The sequence below is a fragment of the Aythya ferina genome (genome assembly GCF_964211825.1).
Source record: "Aythya ferina genome assembly, chromosome: 6".
Taxonomy (NCBI): Eukaryota; Metazoa; Chordata; class Aves; order Anseriformes; family Anatidae; genus Aythya; species Aythya ferina.
Genome location: NC_140303.1, coordinates 30,863,877 through 30,888,413, shown reverse-complemented (window position 1 = coordinate 30,888,413; position 24,537 = coordinate 30,863,877). Strand labels below are relative to the sequence as shown.

The 24,537-nt window shown below is 39.7% G+C and overlaps 1 protein-coding gene across 5 annotated transcripts in view; it reads left to right on the top strand.

Annotated features, from left to right (window-relative positions):
• The window catches only part of THSD7B (thrombospondin type 1 domain containing 7B), a 316,607-nt gene that overhangs the window by 105,905 nt on the left and 186,165 nt on the right, over window positions 1-24,537 (top strand). For all 5 annotated transcript variants that reach the window (XM_084524236.1, XM_084524235.1, XM_084524238.1 and 2 more), the window contains 3 exons: window positions 4,974-5,751; window positions 13,710-13,961; window positions 21,050-21,219. In XM_084524236.1, the coding sequence (XP_084380362.1) occupies window positions 4,974-5,751; window positions 13,710-13,961; window positions 21,050-21,219 (1,200 nt within the window). The remainder of the gene's footprint in view (window positions 1-4,973; window positions 5,752-13,709; window positions 13,962-21,049; window positions 21,220-24,537) is intronic.

The window sequence follows — 24,537 nt, the reverse complement described above, 5'->3', positions numbered from 1 at the left end:
CCTTTCAGACATGATTATTGCATAATTGTAGGTAGGTCTTGCAGGCAGGAAAAGCAAATCAGGGCCCACTACATGAAATAAACTACAATTGCAGTGCTATATTGCTTGCTTCTAACTGCATTAGAGAAGCTCTTTGCGCTAATTATATGGTTATCTTTCTGTTGGATAAAGGATGGCAAACAGAACAAGGTGTTGTTTTTTCTTCATTAGATTGACTTAATATATTAATTGCTATTATGTCATTATCATCACATAGTGTTATAGATGTCTTGTAAGAGATGGTGGGATGTCTATCTAATTTATTTATTTATTTATTTATTTATTTATTTATTTATTTTGTAGTTTTCTTTGTTGCCTGACTTCTCATTTTTGGGAATAGTGATTTGATTAGACTCTCTCTTCTTCAGTTTTCTTCCCAGTCTTCCTGAGTTGTTGCTTACAGAACATAATCATCAGCCACAGACATGTACGTGGCCATGCACTTTTTTTCTTACTGCACTTGGGTCTGCTTTTGCGGATGCTCCTGCCTTCTGGAGGAGTGTCAACACTTTTTCATTTTGGACATTTTTGTTGCAGTTTTCATCTTTTCTTGAACATTTGCCTTCTTGAATTTGGAGGCCTTTGCTCCTAGATGGGCAAAAAATGTTACTTTTTGGTGGTGGTGTGAGACCATGAGTCTGTCCACTATTTGATTAGGTTACAGTGGTTAGGAGATGGACAATGTCTATGTTTTGTCTTAATCTTTTTGTACTTTCCATAGGCTGTTCACCGTGAAATAGATTTCATTTTATTTAGTCTTGTGCTTTAATAACCAGTGGCCTCCCGTTCAAGACTGGGAATTGTAATGCATCTTTTTAAAGTTCTAGCCTTTTGTGTATAAGTTCCAGTAGGCTTTTAATAAAATATTGTTAATACTGTTATTCATGTTCTGCTGAGATATTCCTTCTAATTGACTCAGATTTATTTCAAGGAAGGTGTAAATTTAACGTGGCTCCTCTAAAAAAACAACTTAAATACTAATTACAAAGCAGGCTATTGACTGGGAAGTATTTATATCCTTCTCCTCAGTTAAGCTACTGAACAGGATATTTAACTAAGCAATGAAACATTGAGGATAAGTTTACTGCTGTGTCCTGAAGAGATCATCGGAAGTGAAGAAACGTCTGCAGTAATGGGATTTGCATCTGATTTTTCACCCTTATTTTTTCATGCTTATTTTTGGCATGCTAAGAGTGGGTCTAATAAGCTATATTTTTAGCATGTTTGCCAGAGAATAATTGCAAATTGTGATGTGTCTAATGATAATGTAATTGCTTATGAGTTCTTTCTTTTATTTGTAATTTTTCTTTCTAAATTCACTTCTGACGTTAAATAAAGGTCACTTCTTCATAAGGCTTCTGCTGCGTATCTATCTATACTGTTAATGTTGGGACTGGTAGACCTGTAGCTATTACATAGAACAGTTCTTGAGTAACACCCAGGAAAGTAGCAGTACTGAAGAGATGAGTTTTGTGCAATGGTGAAAGAGTAGTGGTAGGTTTGGTGAATATAATTTGGCCAGCCTTCTTCAACTGCTTTTTATTACTATATCGAGTCTTTTAGTGGTATTTTGATTTAGAGGAATATGGATTGTAAATCCTGCTGTCCTAAGAAATAAGTAGTAAATCCTAAATTGGTGTAGTCTGTTCCAAGCAATTTGTGAGCAAAATGTTGTTATGCACTAAGCTGAAGTGAAACAATATTGCTCATGACTTTTTGCTTTCAAAACAAACTTGTGAAAAAACAGACATTCCCTGCACTGAAACTTCCAGATATCAAAAAATAAAAAATTGTCTTTGTAAAACTGCTTCAGAGAAATGTTGAGATAAACTCATGATACAGTAAAGCCACCTAGTATTTGAGTTTTGATTTTTGACTCCTATTTTTAGTAAGATGACAGCATATACATAATTTGATGACTGTTTTTGAATCTTGGCATTTTATGGAATAGACTTTTAAGTCAAAATGACATATCAAGAACAGACATTCAAATTGTCAGTAGACTTCTTCATGTATCTTGTAACTTCAAAAGCATAAAGTCTAATTTTTTGGAATCTTCAGTTTTTAAGCCCGTTTAATTATGGTGAAAGTCAATGGTAACTAACTATAATTAGTATAGTACAGTTTGTGGTGTACAGTATAATTTGCTGCTGTGTTTTCCAATTCAAGATGTGTCACTGTTGAGTCCTTACATTGAACTGGCATATTTTGGTGTGAAATACAGGCACAAAAGGGAGAAAGGCTGTTCACATAGCCTGAAGACTGGATGCATCAAAAGCTGGAGCTGTCTAAACCCCGATGACTCTGAAAATCCATCTTGCGTGCTGCTTTTTGACCACAAGAGGAGGTGTCAGACTCAGGGTGGCATTGTAGTCATACCCTGGAGGATGAGGGAGGAAAAGCAGCCACCAAAGGGACATCTCCTGGGTCTCTGCTTTGTAATCACAGCCGTTGGGCTGCAGGGTGCTGGCAACAAATAATGCAGCAAGGAGAGGTGGTGGCATCACTGTCTACCTGACTGGCCAGACTGTGCTCCACGCGTGACTCTGAAGCTCCTGAGGCAGCTCTGGGGAGATCTGTAGTAACCTCTAATCACTAAAAACCTGTACAGTCAGGAGTGGTGATGCCAGAGGAGAGTCAACAGTGACAGCTCGGTGTGGTGGTTTTACTGTGCTGGGCAACTAAACCCCACAACCGCTCTCTCACTCCCCCTCTTTTTTAGATGAGGAGGGGGAGATGTAAAGCAAAGAACAACTCAGGGGTTGAGATAAGGATAATTTAATTAAAGGGAAATAATAATAATAATTAAAGATTATTATGAACTAAACAATTCAACTAAAGGGAAATAAAAAGGGAAAGGGGAAAAGGGAGGTGGAAAGGGAAAATAAAAAGAAGGGAGGAAACAAACAAATAAAATAAATGAAGGCTATGTGGAAGTGCAGAGGAAAGAAAATTACTCTCTACTTCCCACAAATGAGAGATGATTGACCACATCCTTGAAGCAGGGCCTCAACGCACGTAGCCGGTGTTCGGGAGAAGGACCAATGTTTTCACGAGAGCCCACCCCTCCCCTCTTCTTCCTGTTTCCACCTTTTATTGCTGAGTGTGACATCATATGGTATGGAATATCCCTTTGGTTGGTTTTGGTCAGCTGCCCTAGTGATGTTTCTCTTCTCACTTTCTGCCCACCCCCTAGGAGGGTTAGAGAGAGGCCCAATGCTGTGCCAGTACTGCTCAGCAGTAGACACAACACTGGTGTGATAACACTGCTGTTCCAGCTACAAGTGCAGAGTACAGCACTGCATGGGCTGCTGCAGGGAAAGTTAACATTCCAGCCAGACCCAGTACACTCAGTGAGGTTCTTCAAGATTTGTATTGAAGTTTCTGCATTGCTCCAAATTCCCCATGTGGGATGTGTTGTAGGAGAATCTTGGCTATACCCAAAGTATTTACTTTCTCTCTTTTATTAACTATGGAAAAGAAAAGGACATTTGTTTCTTTATTTATTATCATAATATCAAGGCCCTGGTTCTGGAAGATGCAATCCTTTCTGTCCATAAAGAAATAAACAACAGGTTTACCTACAAAAACATTATTAGCTAGATGAAATACTTGGTGTTATAATTGCAGCCATTATGGGGGCTGTTTTGTTTTTATGTGTTTGCTATCTTAGTGTAAGCATATAACTGATTCTGATAGTTTTAAAAATCTTTTTTAAAAAACTTGTCTGGAGTAACATTTTTTAATATAAATTGACCTATTTATTGTAAGTTAATTTTCTGCCATAAAAAAAATAATAATACAGAAGTTGTTGTTTGTTGCAGTGTACTTTCAAGCGTGGATTACATATGCAATGTTCTTACCCAGTGAAATGGTTCCATTATTGGGTACTGGAAAGTTTTTAAACTTAGGAATGAGATGAAACCCTCTTGAGACATGATCATCAAAATCCCTTTAATATGTTAAGATTCAGCCTGAGTGCTTTCCACTACCTTTTCTCCTCATTTTGAAAGCAATTCTGTACTTTATAGACCTTAGATTATTTTGTGGACCAGGTGGACTTTTGTGGAATAATATTTTTAGAGAAAAATCTTTCTATTTAGCCTTGTCTGATTTAAGTTCACTTGCAAATCCTTAAATAACATTCATACAGTTACATAAGTATGTTTGTGTGCTCCAGAACTGAAAATGAGATTCGTGGGTTTAATTTTGATTTTGTTTCTCTTGCTGAATGACTAGCTATGCCCCCATCTCTAGTACCGTGTGCTGCAACCAGGGACGACTTGCTCGAGGTACTTCCCAGGGTAATTTAGAAGTTGAAACACGTGAGGGGCCTCTTCTGCTATATGGGGCCGTGCTCATAAAGCAGCGCCCAGTGGGACCCATTCTGTAGTATTTACACTGTAATGTAAAGTCAGTTCCTCCAGTTTCAACTCCTATTAAGAGCGTGCTTTTATTTCCATAGTATTTATCCTCACCGTTTTATCACCACAGATGATGATTCAGCTCCTTCCCAGAGCAGTTTATGCCATTGACTAATTGCTCTATTAAGAATGTTTTCCTCTTATCTAACTTGACTTTCTTTTCCTATTAGATTATTGTTCCTTTATGATTGTTTTTATACTCATTTGTACAAGTGGAATTAAATATTCATGTTTCCTCAGGCTTTGGGGTGCATTTTACTGCTGCAGAAATGTGCCTGTCCTGTCCTTAATTTGTGGGGCACTGGAAGGCAAATTTTTTTTCCAAGTGTTGGGGAGCAGGTGGCATCCCATGATGTGAGTACATGGGGAGAAGTGGCTTGCAAACCCAAATTTAGCCAATTTTAGGGACTAGCTGATAGTTGTTCACTTTTTAATGGATTCCAGAGCATGGTTTTGCGGTTTTTGGGTGAGATTGTTGGCCTGGCATGGCTCAACCCTCTTCTTTTGCAGGTCACTGGGGCCGATGCGTGGGTGACTGCGGTTCAGGGGGCACTCGCAGCCGGGCCATCTGGTGCACCCACACTGAGGGCTGGACGTCCCACCACGCGAACTGCGACCAGAAGGAGAAGCCCGAAAGCCACCGGAGGTGCTTTAAGGTCTGCGACTGGCACCTGGAGCTGTTCGAGTGGGAGGTTTCGGGATGGGGCACCTGCGTGCCTGGCGGTGAGGCTGGGGCCTGCGTCACGGCGCAGCATGGCCTGCAGCGCCGCAGCGCCCGCTGCCTCCAGAAGCTGAACAGGAGCACCGTCGCCAGTGAGATCTGCGAGCATCTCGCACCCCGGCCACCCCTTGAGCAGGCCTGCCTGGTGCCGTGCCCGCGGGACTGCGTCGTCTCCGACTTCTCCGCCTGGTCCCAGTGCGGTGGGGGCTGTGCCAGGACCATGCGGCACCGGACACGCACCGTAGTCGCTCCCCCGCTGTACGGGGGTGCCCCGTGCCCCAACCTGACTGAGTCGAGGCTCTGCGAAATGGCTGCTTGTCCCCTCGGGGAAGAGGAGCACATCTACAGCCTCAAGGTGGGGCCCTGGGGCGAGTGCAGGCTGCCCCATCATGACGATGCAATGGCGGCTGGGAGAGCAGTGCTGGATTTTGGCACGGACTCTGGAGAGCCGAGCATGTCCTGGCTCGAAGGCCATAAAGCTCACCATCATGCCCGGGAGGTGCAGGTCGGGTATCAGAGCCGGCCGGTCAGGTGCGTGAGGAGTGACGGCAAAAATGTTGTGCTGAGGTAAGGGCCTCATCTTTGATGTCCTTTCTTCTGTATGTCGCTGCTTTTCACGGCCACACCACGAGTGTATTTGCCTTTCCGAGTTTTAAATGCAAATTTTTATGTGTTTTCTTTGCAGTCTGCTGTTTGATTTAATTCCCTGCTTGTGAAGCTAGCATCCCCAGAATATTTTGCATGCTTCTGTGATTCGTGACTGTTTAACTCATTTTATGTTTTTAATATTTCTCTTCTGTTTTTTGTTGTTTTGAGGAAACCTCAAGAAAATGGAGTTATATACATATCACTTCCCACTATAGCTGTGGGAGAGGGAGGTGCTGAACATAGAAAGGTCTCATTCTCAGTCACCTACTGTATATATTTGGCTGAAGAGGCTAAAATAACATCAGCTTAAACTGCTTAGTTCTTACAAATCAACACTGAATAAATTGAGAAGTGTAAACCTGAACAGGACTTGCAAATTTACTAGAAAGTATTTCTTGGACAGATAGATCAGTGAGCAAAACCGTGATTGTCTCCTGCTTTTGAGGAGCCTTCATGTTTGTGAGACTGATACACGATTCGTGACTAGCATTTCTTTCTTTGACGGTGGTTGTTGATTTCTATCCTCATGTGTTTTAGCTAACAATTTTCCTTAGTCTGTGCAGGTTGCTTTACTGTAATTCAAATGTGAAGGTTACAATAATGTACAGCAAATAATGGAAAGATTTATTCTCTCCATTTCTTGCATTTAAATTTAAGTTATCTGAGCTCTGCCATTTGACTTCAGATTGAATTTGGGCAGATACCAGGAGCTATAGATTGCTGTTGAATTGATTGAGTTCTGAGAAAGTCAGAAGTAAGATTTTTGAAGAACTTCTTAGAAGTTCTTGGAAAATCCTGCTCCTGAATTTTTACAGAAATCGATCTTTCTCAGTAATCTATAGCTCCTGGTGCCTGCACAAATTCAAATTGGAGAGATAAGGGGTTATTTTGTGTCCAATTCACTGTCCCTGTTTATGTCAGAAATGTTTCTGCACACATACTGAGGTGCAAATATACATTCTAGCCTTTTTGCTACCTCCTCCTGTTACCTCTGTAGCAAAGTACATATTTTTTATTGCTTGGAAAAAAGTCAAGATTTGTGAACTGTTGCAGCAGTTTTCTACCATCTTGACTTTATTACTAGTCTCTAATATATGCTGATTCTAAATATACAGATTTTATGCTCATGTAGCTGCTTGACTTTACTGGAGTTACTTGTGATTTATGGTACTGTGAAATCCGCAGCAGGTTTATGTACGTTAACATGTGTTAGCTGCTTTTCTGCCTTGTATCTCGTTCCTTATCAGTAGCTCTGGATAGGGAATACCAACTTGTTAAACTTTCACTGTCTCAGCCCTCACACGCTCAGTGGTACATTTGCTGTAGGAATGGGGAACGGAAGACACTGTTTTCATACTTTGCTCTTTGTTTCACTGCTGTGTGAGTAACACATTGAACTTCTGGATGACAGCGCAGAAGGTCCCAGAAGGTTAAATTTCAGTGTCTCTACCTGTGATCAAGATGTCTTCTTCCCTTGTCTTTTCATTTTTCCTTCCTTTCTTTTTAGCTGATCCAGTCCCCAATTTGGGAACATACAGCTCCATTAGCAGACTTTTTACAGTCCTGTCAGACCTTTTTTGTTGGGGCTGTGTCTTAGCTGAGGCTAACCCATCCTTTTCTCTTAGTAAGCCAATATACGAGAGGAAAATCCATAGATTCCATAGGGGATAAAAGGTCTTTTTAAAAACCAAACCACACAAACACAAAGCAAACAAAACCCCTTGTTATTACTTGTAGCCATGTAGCTTGAACTTGGAAACCTAAAACCCAAACCTAAAATCCATCATAAAATCCAACTTGTGTTTAATTTCTAGTGTCACTGATAAAAACCCCCCAGCAACAACTCCCTAAAAACATCCCATGTTAATGCCTTCCTCGTTCCATTGTGCAGCATATTTGCTGCCATTCACCTGAAGAATGGATCAGATCTTGCAGATGTCACTTTATAAGAGTGATGATATTTTGCCTACCAATAAAGAAGAGTAAATGCATTTGCATAACCCTGAAGCAGGGCTTGGCCGACAGCCAAATGTCTGCTGTAAAACTGGGAAGAAGTGCTTTATTTGTGCTTTTTCATTTTCCTGGCTGAGATTTCCTATTTAGAATAATGCTGTTGAGTAAGTACCGATGAGAGATACAAATTAAATTTTCTAGGAAACTAAGGGAAGAGAGAGAAATGGCCCTAGACCTGGCCTAGGGATCCTAGAGATGTTTCACTGAGGTCTCTGAGCTGCACGATTATTGGGGTGTGTTGGGATTTTATCGCCACCACTCTCCCTTCTGCCACTAACCTGAAGAAAAGCAGCAGGTGATGTGAGTGGTCAGTTTAACACCATTACCTGTCAAAAGACATGTGAGGATAGCAAACACATTCTGCTCATTTCCAAATTTATAATGCAGCAGCAAAGACGGCCCTGTGGTGTCCACAAGTGGTGTCTGTTGCCTAATTTATTATCAAAGTTGTTAAATTTACCTGTTTCTAATCTCAGGATTGTTTGTCAGCCAATTATGCCAGCAAGCAGCAATCATTGTGCATGCTAATGGGGGGCTACAGTGGTACAGTGCTTGGTGTGAAAGAACAGGCTTTTGCAAAAAAAAAAATGTATTTTGGTGGGATGGGTGCAAGCTGTTTTTTAAGGACTAAATGACTGCATGTATCCTCTTGTTAGAGATGTAAATTTACCGGTAGGAAATTAATTTTCACCTCTCCATTAACAAGTTTGTGATTCATGAGAACAGCAAAAGTTGTCCTTTCTCTTGTAAAATAAGGAGCAATAGCAGGAAACAAGTCTGACATTTGTTTTCCATTTTCCACCAATTCTCCAGTTGTGCTGTAGAACCCCCCAAAAAAACACAGCCTTTGGTTTCACAGAAACCCTTGGGTGAGAGCTGAAGAATCCTTTGCTTTATAAGGAAAACATTGTTTTCATTTAAATCATTGGTCCTGTGAAGTTTTGAGTGCCTGTTTCAGCCTTGAAGGTGCACAAGAAGACGCTAGGAATTTCTAAAGTAAATACTGTAAAGTGGAGCTGCTTTGAAAGGAGCACAAGTGCTTGGAACATAGGACAGACTGCAACAGGCGCGTAGAAGCAGGGAATGTCTTTGATGAAATGTTGTTTAGATTGGAGGATCTGCATTTGTTGAAATGAATGAAAAAGGGAGAAAGGGAGAGGAAAGTCAGAGATGGAGCTTTTCTTTTTGAAAAACACTAGAAATTGAGACAGTCGACCAACAGAATGTCTGTAGAACTTGAGAAAGGTTCAGAAGTAATTTTGGTGTGAAAACTTTATATTCATAAAACATAAAAGGAGTAGGATCAAAATGAAATACTCTTAGAGATATTAGAGAATCTTTTAAAGACTTCATTCATTTTAAAAAGCCTATTTTTTAAATTATTGTTTCAGATAAACAAAAAAGTTTTAACTTTAAATCTTTAAATCTTCCATCCAGTAACAAAACCAACCATAAACACTTCCATACATTTACGAAAATCTCTGAAAAAGTTGTAACAAATTTACAGTTAGAAATTCTGCTGGTTTTGGTTTTCTCTTTTGTCGCAGTTGTAAAAACCTACCAAGTAGTGAGATGAAGAACCTAAGAACCTTTTTTTTTTTTTTTCCTCCTATTTAATTTAGACACTAAATTTTAATGTAGTGAAATCAGTGCCTATAGCTAAATATTGAAATCCTAATTTTGTCTTGATTTTTCTAACTTGACCAGTGCATTCATTTAGCACACTCAGTATTCCCAGTGAGCATACTGAGAAGTTAGCATCAGGAGCAAACAGCTTTAGTGCCTTTTTTTTGGTTATTATTTGGATGAGGAGTCTTTTTCAGGTACGTATTTCTTAAAATCTTCATTCCGTGTGCAAGGTGATGATGATATAATAGAGTTGGATTTGGAATTCAGTTTACTTTGCCTTTGTAAGTGAAAATTCAGGTCAAATTCAGTCAATGGACCAGTAGATGGAGGATGTGGTAGAGCGGCACTCAGTTCTTTTGTTTACCTTTGTAATTTGAATTTACATTATCCATTTCCTAGTGGATTGCACTTAACCACTGTGCTGTCGTACATTTCTTGGAAAAATTATTTGCAATTTCTGCTGTTGACACTATTCTGTTCTCTAGATGAGAACAAAATTTCACAGTGCAGAGGTGGAAATGCTGTGCTGTAATACACTTACGTGTAATGGCTGTGATTCTGTTCTGGGAGAGGAGGGGTGTGTGTGTGTGTGCATTCAGGTTTTTTTCCCAGCAGATGTAGGAATCAAGCCTCAGTGCTCAGGCTTGAAAAACAAATCCCTGAACTATTGGATAAGGAGGTCCTTGAAAAAAAAAAAAAAGTGTAATTTCCTTTGCTTTTATTAAAAGCATACTAAACAAACGAACAGTGGCCACATTTTTTCTTTTCAATTAGAGTAACATTTTGGAAATACTGTCCAATAATAACTGGGCTTTTTCTTTGTTTTTCAAATTGTGCTGAAAGCCAACTGCTTCTGTAGCCCTAAGATCTAAATGCCTGCCTAGTTGGCACAAATATGTCAGCATTTATTTTTAATCGCAGCAGAGGATCTTGTGCATTAAGCTCTGGAGACACCAGAACTCAGACGTCTCAGGCACTACATACAGCCTGTGTTCCTTTGGATCGTGAGTCTCCCTTTGGTCAGGAAAAAAGCGTTTGGATGCTGTTAGGAATACAGCAAGGCTCTGTCCACTACAGTCATGATTAGACCCTAATGAGTCCAGTGCCAGGAACTCTATTCCCCCTCAGTACACAGAAGAGTAAGAAGGCTCTCTGCCATTCGAGTGATTTTAAGCTTCATGCATCTGTTGTCTGTTAACTAACTGATCCATCTTAAACCGCAGGCAGCATAACATATACTGCAAAACAATTCCTGGAGTTTTACAGTATCAGTCCAGCCCTGCAACACAGAAAGCATCAATTGTGGAAGTACATTATAATATTGCTGTCACCAGATCGACTCTTAAAAGGAAGATCTAACCTTAATACATTAACATGTGGAAAGTTATTATAAAAAAAAATGGGCTTATGATGTATCTGCCATCCCCAGGACTTCCTTCCTTCCCTGCTGGTTTGCTAACTGAGGTTTGTTTGTAGGCTCAGATCCACAAATGTTGTGCACACCTGGGTTTTATCTGTATCAGATTGTTCTGAATACATCAGTTACATGAAAGAATGTGTCTGAATTTCATGCAAAAGGATGGGCTGTGTTTTTACATGTGTTTTTGTGTTGCTTGGTGTCACAGTTAATTTGACTTTGAGTCTCTGAACGAGTGAGTACAAGTTAATTAGATTCACTTTCTGTTTGGCTGTTGCATACAATTCTCCTTCAAAAACATCTACCCAAGCAGAAGGATGAAAATTGCCAGCTCCACATCTTGTTCACCTGAAGGTCAACAAAGTTCTCTTTAGCCTTTTATAGGAGGAAAGGTGGAGGGATTTTCAGAGAAAGAATGAGCTGTTCAGGCTTCACATACTTGCAAGTCTTGCACATAGCAAAGATTCATGCTGGGCAGAGATGTCTTTTGTAGCCCAAGTGTTGGCATGTGTTTGAATCCGTTGGAGCAGGTGTTGTAGATACTGTCTTGCTAATGATTAGGACTAGCAATACTCATTTTGAAGAAGACCCCAAAGCAGATGTTTAAAGGCTTAATTTTCCTTGGTATTTCAGCATAGATCAGGTCAGATTTAAATTTCTCATTTGCAGTGGTGCAATCATCAAAATGGATTTGGGTTTTCTTGTTGGTATCTGAACACCAGATTCTGATTATTCTGCTGAATGTGAGATTGGTTGCCTCCATGCTATGTTCTTAGGTTAACTCTAGTTTTCTAGTATAGACATTTAGGACAATGATTTCCAATTGCTAGCATTTTATCTACTCAAAATCAGGAATCCTTTCTTGTTAGCACTGTGGTATTGGTGGCTCACCTGATAACTCTGTTACAAAAGTAATAAAAAGGAAATAAGGTTGCACTTTGAGTGACTCCACCAGCCTAATGCTCCAGCCAAGACTCAAAATCACTAGCCTAGCTCAAGTTCAGATATAATGATTATCATTTTCCAGTCCTTGGTTCAATAGAGTTGATGTTTTGTACCAGATGCAGCTATGCAATCAGTTGCATTCAACATGTGACAGAGGCATGAGAATTATTTTTTTTTTATATAAACAAGAATAATTTGGGGACATATCACAGGTTTCTGCTTCAAGGAGTTGTTAAAATAAACCTTAGCAAATTCATCCTCCCTGCACCTGTGAGACTATTATTCTAGGTGATGAAGCTGAGACAAAAAGTGTTGAGTTACACTTCAAACTTAAAAAAAGAAGTGTAAATTTAAGATACTAAATGCTGTATTATGCTAGTGATTCAGGGTGTAGTTAAACCTGGTCACGTATCGATGGCAATATTCCTACTGACCTCTGTGGGAAATGGACCGGTTCCCAAATTGGAGGAGAAGCGAGTGAATGCCCGTTATCTTCTCTGCTCCCCTGTGAGATTGCCGTGCAATCCTGAAATGATTGCCCGGTGTATTTTCTGTAGAGAAAGTTAGCTTAGTCAGACTGTGTTATAAGTAATATTAAGTGAGGTAATAACTGGTTCCTTGGCACCAGCTCTAGATTTCACACCTTTTAAGTGCACATGGATTTGCTCCTTACAGCTGGTAAAAGCCTGACTGTGAGCAACTGGAGGCTGGAGAAGGTGAATTTAAAGAGTTCACACTGAGTTCATGGATGGTCTTAATTTCAGAGCCATTTGCATCATCGCTGTAACACCGGGCAGATATCAGAAATTCTTAGCTCTTTTTTTCCTGGTGACAACCTTTTTTTTCTGGGTTCCATCTTTTTGTTTTTTCACCTTTGATTCCTCTCTCCTTTCCCCCATCCGCTCCTTTGTGGTGTTTGAGTGACTTCTCTGCTTGTATGTAACTCTGTCCTCTTTTGTTACATCCTTCCCAGCTCTGTTACATCAGTTATCTGTGGTTTCTGGGAGACAACCACGGTATCTCACCCTTTTTGGGAAATTCCTGGTGGCCTTGTGGATGATCTCCAACTGCAGAGAGGTGAAGCAGGAGCAGCTGTGCTTGGTCCCTTCCAGACTGAGCAGGGCAGGAGAGCGCTGTCTCACATGTCTACAGTAGTCAGCTCTTAAAATTCATTTTTCCATTGCGTTGAGCCACATGCTGTGTTTGCTGTGTTACAAAATGAATGAGGATTGTGTCCTAATGAAGGCTGGGGTAATGCGAATGAGCCCAAAAAGTACATGTATGGTTGTGGCATGCCATGGTCTCCTGTGGTTTGTCAGGTTGGAAACCCCTCTGGCCTTAGTTAACAGCACTTGCTTGATAACAATCTTGCAGAACAAAAACATTTCTTATTAATATGTGCCTAATTATTTTTTAAAAGAGCAGAGTTGCTCAGCAGGATGCGCTGCTACCTAGGGGGACAGATGCTGGACAGCTAGTTCCGTGTGCGGAGGGAGGAGAGCAAACACCAGTGGCAACACTTCTCCAGGCCTTGGCTTTTATTTTCAGTCCTGGTTAAACTGAGAAATTATAACTGCACAGGTGCAAATGTAGTGCCTTTTACATCTGTTGTAACTTAAAATAAATTAAGTGTAGTATTTGCAAACCACTCAGCATGCAAGATAGCAGCCGGAACTCACTGGAAATGGAGGATGTGTATTGCAGCTCCTCTTGCCCTCATTGCTTTGGTGTTGAGGCAGGTCTTCTGATGCAAGCCACCCCAAATGACCACAGATCTCTTCTTGTCTGAGTTAGGGTACAATATCTGGGCTTTGTGCTGGAGAAAGAAAAAATTACTAAGATCTCAGCTGTTCTTACTTTGTTCTTATCACAGCCTGTGCGTGCAAGATGCTGTCCCTTTGACCTTCAAATCCTGTGTCATCGCCAAAGACTGTGAAACGTCCGAGTGGTCGGCATGGAGTGCCTGCTCACAGACCTGCAGCTGGGGAGAGCTCGCCCCAGGCTTTCGGAGCCGCCGCCGTGGTGTGCAGAGCCTGGCAGTGGGCACTGGGAAGCTCTGCCCGGAGCTGGAAGAGAGGGAAGCATGCAGCGCAGGAGGGAGAGAGCTGCTGCAGCCCTGTCCCAGGTACCTGCATGCTTTTGTCAAAGTTTTCTGGAGAACCCCCTGTTCGGTGGTGCTTTTGTGCAAAGAAGAGCTTCCTTGCTTTAAGTCTATGCGTATGTGTGGAGAGGGTCACACATCATGGCTCGTATCTGTGTCTGAAAGATCATTGATTTGATCACTGTTAACTATGATTAGTGGTATTAGTTATCGCTAATAGCGTTCTCATAATTGTTGCTGTTATCATCATTGCTATTACAATAATTACAGTTGCATATAGAAATAAATGTAAATTACGCTCACTACAGCTTATGTTTTCCTATTTTAAAAACTGAGAGCCAGATAGTCCTGTTCTCTGAAAGAGCTTTCATGCTGATTGCTGGTTCAGAGAAGTTCCTCAACTGCGCAGACTGGGCAGGTCTCCACAACTGTGCTTTTATTGGCTTTTCAATCATGACTTTTACACAAGGTTTAATGATTCCCCTTAATCTCCCCATAAAAAATTATGGTCCTCCTTGAGGAAAATGGGAACTGATCAGAGGTAACAGCTTGGTCTTTACGCAGCTTCCCTCTGGATACTTCTTAAGCAGGGATATTTAGCAATCCCTGAGTACTAGCTTGGTTTATGGCAATCTTTGTTTTGGCAGAAGGTGGGGAACTCACCTTTCTGATCTGTAAATCTGTGCAATAGTGCCTGGCCAGGCTAGCGTAGTGGGGTCTTGTTTGTTTTGTAAAGAAAATAAAATACTGCTTAATTTTTTGTGTGTCACATGTTCTGAGATTGACTGTAAAATACTTCAAAATTGTTATGGTTTTATATACATGTAGACAAATCTCCCCCTGTGAATGAATGTGTTTAATAGGAGGCCTATTCAGTGATCAAGTCGTGAATTTCTGGTGCTTTGCCAGCTACTGCAAAAACCTTTGATAAAGCCTTTGCAAGATACATTTTTTAGGAAGGCGTAACCTGTAAAAGTGTCACTATATTGTTGAGTTCATTCAAAATCAAATGCTGATCATTTTTATGCACCCTGCTAGCACAGGAGAGGAAGTATATATATATATATATATAAAATTCTTTTGCTTGATTACATCCCACGAAAAGGCTCTCACAGAGTGATTTTTGCTCCTGCCCAGATGTGCATCAATTTCGAAGACAGTAGATTAACACATTGTCTCACTGATTTTGTATAGGAGCGTAGGTGCAAGTGACACCTGATTGGGGCATACCAGCTGGTAGTTAATCAGGGAGCAAGAAGGCACGTGTCTGTCCCTAGTTTCTCAGTTTGTCTGCTCTTTGATATTGCACTGTATGAAAGTGCAAACGATTGTAAAGGCTTGATGTAGAGCCAGGAGAGCCCAAAAGGTAAGAATCTGCATAACACTGATCACTTTCTCATGGTGCCACTCTTGCTATACAAGGAAACCCGTTCTTTCAGTATACTGTTGCTATGCCATGGTTTACCTTCCCCATCCTGCCATTGCTACATGTATTCCATCCTTCAGACATCTTCAGTGAGGTACCTGAGTGAAGTAGGATAAAATGTCTAATGACCTATCCTAGAACAATAACTTTAGTCTTTAGACTCAGTTTAATAGAGCCACTTAACCAAAAAATACAGCAAGAAAATCTCTGGTATTTAGTTAGTTGCTATTTCTTGAGATGTAGTATCTCAAAATGCAGGTGGTAGACTGACCTTCTTTCACTACACACATGCTACTTTCACTTTCTTTTGTGTGCTGAGGGGAATTTGAGATAGCTGTCTGGTTAGTTGACTTTGATTTGGTCGTTCAATACTGCAGAAACGAGCAGGAATGAAAAGCTTTAACGTTGCAGTACATGCTGCAGGTATACCAGGTGTAAGGCTCTGGGAAGTGTGTAATAATGAACAGAAGACAAACATTTTAAAGCATGCTATTTAAGTGTCAGCAGCTGGTAAAGGATGTTGTCTGTCCACTTTACAGTTTATAGCCTCATGATTTTGTTTTGGTGTTTGGGAATTGGTGACCAAGATGGTGCAAGTACTTCAGAATGGAAAGCAGTAGCTGCCTGCCATAGAAGGATGTAATGTTAACCCTTTTGAAATAATATAAAAAGTATTTGATGCTCCAGATCTCCTTGTTTGAACATAATTCTCTTTGCAGTGTAATATCTAGCGAGATGGTACTTTTTTTTTTGCCATTAAATATATGCCGCATCACTTACTGCTTTGCTGAGGGTTATCAGACCATTTTCTTTTTGTTTTACTCCATGTAAGATGATGAATTTAAGGAAATTCAGTATTAGGAATGAAAAGTGCTCTCCTTCATTTCTCAAGCCTCAATACAAACCTGTCTGTTTGTCTTTCTGGCTTGCATTTGCCTAATCAGGTTAGTCTTAAAATCTTTAAGGCGAGAGTCTTGTTTACTTTCACAGTCCCTGGGCAGTTGTTTTTCTGCTGTTGATTATTTGCAGACCAGTAGCTACTTCTTTAAGTTTTATTCTTTGGGTAATGATTTTCAAAATCATGCTCCAGGCAAGCCAAAGAAAATCGGTGAGGAGGTTGGCCAGAAAGAGCAAATCTCTGAGCAAAAAGAGAAAGGCGTTTCTCTAGAGGCCAGTTTCAGTGCAGGGACAAGGATCACCTCATGCCTGAACAAACGTGCATTTCATAGACTACATCCCCCACCTCATTCATCCACCTGCATGGAAAAGCAAGAAGCAGTACTTAGTATTTTTTTTTTCCTTTTTTTTTTTTTTTTTTCCTTTTTTCATCACAGGAAGGCAGGTAAATTTATATTGCCATCCATGGCAAGGCAGCAAGTTAAGGTCCCATCACACGTACGGAACGATTGATGTAAATTTGCTTTTAATGGGAAGGCCTTTTAATTTTATGGCTGAAGTTTACAATAAATTCTTTAATCAATAGTTTAAATGCAAGAAAATAAAACATTTTAAGTGCATATAGGACTCCAGAGCTTTGTGTTTTGTTTTACTTTTGGTTATTTGTTATGAAGGGATTAGATTAAGGGTTTAAAAAGCTTAAACACACAGAAGGTGATTCTACCTTCTTTATTGTGATATAAATTTGGGGTAGTTCAATTAAAGTGAACGGGCATATACTGATATAAAACTTGGGTAAGCACTAAAAGCATAAGTCCTATAGACTGAAGGGCCAAGAGGTTACTATAAATTGGGAAGATATTGAGCTCTTGTTTGTTGCATAGCTGTCACTGAGTCATCAGTTTTAAAACAATGTTTTATATCATTTTTATCCCAGATGTGTAGCTTTCATGTTCATAGGGAATAGATAGATTTTCCAGAATTATGATTATGTCTTTAAATCTTTCATTTTGGTTGTGGTTGCTATGTTACGAGACAGGGATTTAAAAAAAAAAAAAAAAAGAAAAAACCCACCTCTTTGCTTTGTTGGAAATTCAAAGCTTTTCAGAAGGTAAATGATGGAAAATGGGAAAGTTTTAAGACCCAATTTTTACAAAAGGCTTAAAGTTACTGCTGAGATATGGGAGTGATGGCATTACTTTGTAGATGAGACCCATCATGTTCCCTAATTAAAGGTAAAGCGTTGGTGTGAAGTTGGAAAGACCTGAAAGGAAGTGTGCTGAACCACACTGGTAGGCTGCTGGTATTGCATTGTGAGAGTGGTGGCAACACTGCTGTTTGGCCCTTCAAATTTCACTGGTTTTGGGCACACAGAGGTGACCTCAGCTTGGCTGGGCAGCTGAATTGCCTCCCCTCAGGTCAGGAACCAAGCCTGGTGAAGCCTTAGTTGGTCAGCCCCAGGCTGGACATTTCTCCTGCGGCTGCTGTTGGGCGTTGCAACGAGGGCACGCTTTGCTCCGACAGTAGCAGACACCCACGGGACCTGTTCTTTGGCTTCCTCAACTGACTCTGGTTAGCAGTGAAATTCAGAGCACTGAAATGAAAAGCTGCTCAGCTTTATCAGCCAAGTTTCGTCCTAGATACCCTAAGCACCTAGTTTATTTTTTTCTAGTGGTTCATTCTTGCCAGTTTTTTTAAGCAAACTGATACAGCTGCATGTAGATTTTGGAGGTTCCCATGTTGGTCATTATCTAACTAGCACTCTACCCATTGGCAACGGGGTCTGCCAATCTTTAGAAGCAGCTAAACCTTCTGTCTCTCAAACAGTATTGTCAAAATTTGATACAAGCCTATAGGGAAGGCAACCCCCCTCTTATTTTTATTTTTAGTTTTGTTTTTAGTTGTACTAACAGATCTATAGATATCACAGCTAGCACTGTATTTTGCATCAAATAGTCTACCTAGAAATTGGTAGGAGGTAAAATGAGATGTTAAATCTATTGACATTCGTAATCATCAACACCCACAGGTTTTGGCACAGGGGTGACAAGAGTACTCTGAAGCTGACCAACCTGATGATTCAAATGGACAGTGGCTCTTTCACTTCCTGCGTCGTTGTGCTCTCGGTCCTCTAGGGACAGTGAGCGAGGTGGCTGACTAGCATTGACCCAACAGTAACGTAGTGCTGATATAGCACATCTGCTCTAACAATGTAATGCCCAGCGTTGCATTGGTGGCTTGGGTCATGGAGTTTGGAGAAATAATGCATGTGTGGTAAAGCATCTGTGGATATCTCTAATAATCTGCAAATACTAGCTGAAGGTTGTTAAATTACAAGAAAAAAAGGCCCAGGTATTTGCCAGCCAGTAATCTCTGTTCTTTGCTAATTGCAGTTAAGTAATGTTATTGCTCATTGTCTTTAGAATAGCCCATAGATTGGCAAGTTGATACCAGGTGTCAGCCACACTGCATAAAACCCAACAGAGCCTCCTGCGAGGCTGCCCAGGATGACTGCTCCCTTCTGCAAGGACTCGGTGGGCTAACAGCACGTCAGATGTGCTTCTGGTGTCATTGACTTGTTAATGGCTGTGAGAACGTGTACCTTTCAAACACCTAACGTTGGGGTCAGGTTTTGTTGCTGGAGAACTCCAGCCAGCTTAGGGCATGGCCAGCTGGGGGAAAGCAAGATGGGCTGGTAAGGATTTAGGCTTTAAAGCTGCTCACAGAGGAGGAGGCACTGGCAGTCGCACCTGATGGCTGTTCATTAAACACTGCTCTGTGGTGGAGCACGGTATCCAGTTACTCCGTGTAGATGTCTAAAGGGATTTTTTTAGATTCAGGAGCTGATGAGGTTTAATTATCTCTGAGCTCAGATTTAGTTATTTTGCATAATTTTAATCATTGATGGCCTAATTTTCCTAGGTGTTAACTCCCACAGCTCACGCTGAATTGGAGAAGCAGGTGCTCACACCTTTAGAGAAGAGTCTTTAGGACCCAGAATTCACAGCTGACTTCCGAGGCCAGCTATTGATGATGATTTTTTCTTTAGTCAGTTATTGTTTTAAGAAATACCACCCTAAAACAAGTATTTCCATGGCTGAGGAAAGATGAGTGTGTTCTATATTTAGGCTTCTATCTTTGAAAATATGGGCCTGAGTAGCATGATGTCCTGAAGTGCTGTGGAGGAGGAATTTTGTTTACCTAGTGCTTGATGAAGAGCAGTTTTCCTTGTCTTTATTATAACAGGAAGGTTGTATTTAACGCTATGTCCCCAAAAAAGTGATTAGGAATTCCACAGGAGGAACTACTATAAGAAAAAATTCATGGCTGTGCTTTATATGTTGTGCGATTTCAATTATTTCATTCCTGTCGTATGAAAAGTGTGTTCTTTATTGTTTTCTCAGCTAGTAGTAAATCCTGTGAGTGTATCCAAATTTGCACATTATTCTGTGTATTATTTAAGAGGGCATGACAGCTCATCCGAAAAGTACCTGTAAATTAAAAGTAATTGGCAGTATTCACAAACATTTTCCATTAGTATTTTACAAAATTTGTAAGTGCTCTGTGGCTAGAAATCATTCTTATGCCTATATTTGCAGTGCAAGATGTTATGAGAACATTGATGTGTGCTCACGCAAACTAATGCAGTTATTTTTCATACAATTTTGAGATGCATGTGTCCCTGCCACAGCTATAGTCAGGGCACAGATATTTGTGATGGAGAATACCCAGAACACAAGGTGAAAGGCTCCTTCTGCAGGGACACCCCGTTGTGCTCGAACTTAAGAGTGATCAGTCAGCCTGCAAACATACATAATTTTAACAACTGTATGTCTGTCCTAGGGGGAGGGAGTATTTGTCTTGAGGGTAAGAGAAGGAAATTATTTTATGTATTTTAAAACAGGTAAGTTTGTACAGAAAAAGTAAACCATGGAATATAGAGGAGAAAAGGAATGAAGCAGCAGAAGCATAGAGATGGGTTACAAAACCAATATTTGCTAAGATTTGCATTCAGGAAGCTGAAGAAAGACTTTGGGCTCTTACTCTGTGACCTGTTAATTAAAATGAATTATGTTTGTAAAAACTGCCTTATTAGAAAAATGCTCCATGTTTTCAGACACGATGGGAAATAATTTTCTAGATTTCTGTTGCTACACAATGCTACTTTCCCTATGGTTTTAATATGTTCTTCTTGGAAATTAAGAATATTTTCCTTTCTTTTAAACTTATATATGAATTATATATAAAATGAAAATAGGACTTGCTGCATGTCACAGCTTCTGGAAAGAAAAACAAGAAAACTGAGTTACCTTAGGCAATCCCTTGAAGAAATTGATAGTACCCTAGACCTTTGCAAAGCTGTCACCTATAGAATAGATGCCTGGTACTTGAAACTCCATTGACAGACATGTAAGGTTTTAGCTGTAAGTGCATTTCAGAATGACATGTTCAGCTCTTGACAGAGAGAGGCAGTTTAGTGGTTTCAGCCACATGTTTGAAAATTTGTTTTCACAATTAATCGAACCTCTTAATCTTTGTTCCTTTTTTGCATCCTGTTCAAAGGTGTTTCAGGATGATTTAGTGTTTGAGAACACTTCAGAGATTAGTGCTATGTGAAAAGTTTACATGAGTACTATAGGCTAATAAGAAATATTTAACCTTTGTAAATTTAACATTCAAAATGTTTCAAAACATCCTCATGCTCCTATAAATATTAAACCAATTGTATTTTGTCATGTAATAAACTACCACCCACTCTTGTTTCACTTGGTCTCTCTTATTTCCAAAGGTTTTCCTGGAGGACTTCTGAATGGAAAGCTTGCCAGGTGTCTCTCCTCCTTGACCAGCAGGACCCTCGCCACCATAAGCATGCGGGCCTCTGTGGAGGTGGCATACAAACCCGTGAGGTCTACTGCGTCCAAATCACTGTAGAAGTTGAGATGCACCGACTGAAGGAAGGTATGTGCATAAAGTCATTCTGAAATGTCTGGCACACATCAACCTCAGGAAGAGAAGCACATAAATAAATCCTTCCCATATAATCTACAGAAGGCTTGGCTAGCTGATGCCCCCCTTGTATTGATACTTATCAAGGGAGGTGTTACTTGGGCTTGGTCCTCAGGATCCTGGGGAACTGTCTGGAGCCAAAGCCTTCCAGTGGTGAACTGCTGCCAGTTCTGTATGTGTACTTTTACGGGGGAAGTCTGAAGAATGGAGGAGCTAAATTCTTCTTCCTTGGACTTCAGGATTTTTCCATTTTTGTCAGGTAGTCTGGCCTCCTGGTATGAATGCATTTATTCAGTCTGACCTGAATACATTTATCTGTGGTTTTAGTCCTGGGTCAGAGTACAAAAAAAAGAGATGTCACACTCCATTCTGAATATGGCTCTAGCCTCTGCTTCAAACTGATACACGATCTTTCTTGTGTTTTGAAGGGGAAATCAAAAATAATATTGTCACAACTTCTGAGCAGACAGACAGTTTTTGGATTCTGGAAGTGAGTTATTTTCCTTTTAGAAGAATAATGAGTAGATACAGATGCATGATGAATAATTCATCTTAGGCTTTTTTATTTACTGTATGTAGTGCTCTTGCAGAATATGCTTTTGAGCAGAGATGGTAAGATAATAAGAACACAACATCATATCTTAGATTTATTTACTTATAAAGTCAGAGCAAATGTTTCCTGTGTGCCCAGTTGTGTCCTAGCATCCTGCACAGACTCTGAGGTTGTAGAAAGCCAGACCTCTTTTAATGTCTATTCAGTCCATGCATAGTTGCTGGTTCACCTCTTCCAAACATCTGGTACCACCTTGTTCTGCCAACACAGAACCCCCTCAGTTGTTCTGCACGAGTATGTGATGTATACGATTTTCAAAGTAAGAAAAGTGCTGTTGATGACAGCTATGTAACATTCTTGACTGTCTTCATCCTTCTCACTGCTTCTGTAGTCTGTGTGGCCACTGTATGGCAAGTTGACAAGCAGTAAGCTTTAACTGACCTCATTTGTGCTTCTTTATTCTTTGTTGGTATTGTGAATTATTCTAGAAAACTGGGGGAGGTCATCTGAGACCCTCACACCAAAATAATTCATGACAGAATTTGTACTGTATATCTGGTATACGATCACATGCATTTTTTTCCTTTGTTAAAGGTTCAATATAATTTAAAACTTGCAAGCCCTCCCCTCAATAGCAGGGAAACACTGGGATACTTCTTCCTTGTTTGTATAATTCTAACCCTTTATTTTTAAGAAACAAATACATTTTTTTTTCGTGCAAGCAACTAACAAAACAAATATGCACAGCAATTGTGCAAGATATAAAATTTTTCTGCTTTACCAAGGCAGTTGTGATTTGCAGTAGTCTTTAGAAAGTGAGAATGCATTTACAGTTGCATACAAAAGAAAAGAGGGAAAACTTTCCTTATTATCTCTCCCTATCTAGTAATATTCAATGTCTCATTTACTAGCTGATCAACTTTTGTTCTTTGACTAAATAAGGAGTGACATCTTGCACCTTTTCTGGCAATCTGAACTGGCAGAAAATTTTTATTCATCACTAGTGCATCTCATATTTTATTGTACCATTTGTCAGTGATGGGGAGAAGATGAGGAAGTTGATTCTCCTATGTATAAGCAAATACGGAATCTAATTGCTACCATAAAAAGTACAGTTACTTTTCTTTCTTCACCTCTTGAATGCCCTTAAAAGGATCATTCAGAAATCAAACAAGCGAGTCTAATAGAATATTACTATCTGTCACAGTTGTTTTTCTTCTGGTTACTTCCAATGAGAATTTGGACCTAGGCACAATGACATATGTGAAAAAAGATTTTGTCCTGTGGTCTCTCCAGCAGCATTCTTGGATAAAATATGTTGAATCATAGTTGGAGACAGGTACCATCTGTGATGTACTTACACATATTGCTCAAAGCTCTCTTATCCCCCAAGGATCTCTCTCTTATTTTTCATTTCTTTAGTCTTCCCATCTATTTCTTCTTTTATTAAAATGTGTATATTTAGAAATGATCCCCTGTTTTCTGGAGCTCCTATGTATCAGTTACTCAGAGGACTAAGTCTACCGATATCTTTCTATATTTTGATTATAAAATTCCAACGTGAAGATACTGGAAATGGAAAACTTTCACTCAGGTATTACTTTCAGAAATGCATTGATAAGATCTCATATCTTGCTACTGAAAGACAAGTCCTAACGAAGAAATCCCTACCCTGACCCAAGTGAATGTCTAATATATGTGTTAGACTTTATGGAGGAATTCTATACTTCTAATGTTGGGTGATGAGTGAGGAGGAAACAGCAGCTTTTCGTCTTTATCAGAGTTCATGGTGGTCTGAATGACCAGGCAGATGAAAAAATATATATTTCTCTTTACCATTGACAGGAAAATAATATTTTTGGTAGCATTCTTTTTGCATATCAATGAGCAAATTGAACAATGTTTTCACGTATCAGCTTTAGCTGAGTTTTTGACATTCTAGTATTTGGAGGCAGAAAGTTTTCTGATCTTTAAAGTTGTTTATAATATTGTTGCTTTCTGAGACTCTTACATCTAGATGAAGCTGACAGGTAAAACGTGGTATAAATGTGTTAAATGTTGTGTCACTCAGTTGTCTGTATTTATGTTTATGTAGGTAAGCCAAAGTATATAAACCTTATTACGAGACTATGCTGTTCTTAATGCTAGCTATTCTGTTCATCCAAGGAATCAACATCTTTATTGAGTTTTGAGGCTTTTATTAATTTAGACTGAACTTTAACATAATTAGCTTTAAAGAGTTCCTTATGTTTTTTTGTTTGTTTGTTTTTTCCTTTTTCTTTAAGTATCTCATTGAATTTTAATACATTTAAACTTTAATGATTAATTTTCATGGAAAGATGGTCATCTAATACTTCAGGTTTACCATTATTCTTTTGATATCCAGAGACAGAAGCAGAAAATCTACATATCTGAAATAATGTTACTTTTAAAGAGGAGACAAAATTTTCACAAAAAGCAACATAGAATGTGCACAGTGAACTACTTGAAGGTACAGGCCCAATCTGCCCTTTTTTCCCTTCATCTTAGGGATTTTTCCCTTCATCTCAGGCATTTCCCTTCATCTCATTCTCCCTTATTCTTGTGTCTGGACATAGTATGTTTGAAACAAACAGTTGAATTGATGTGGTTGTGGTTACTCTTCTTCATACCTCTTTCTAATGTAACTGTGTCCACTCATAGAAGCTTTGGAACTGTTAAATAAAGCAAAAATGAAG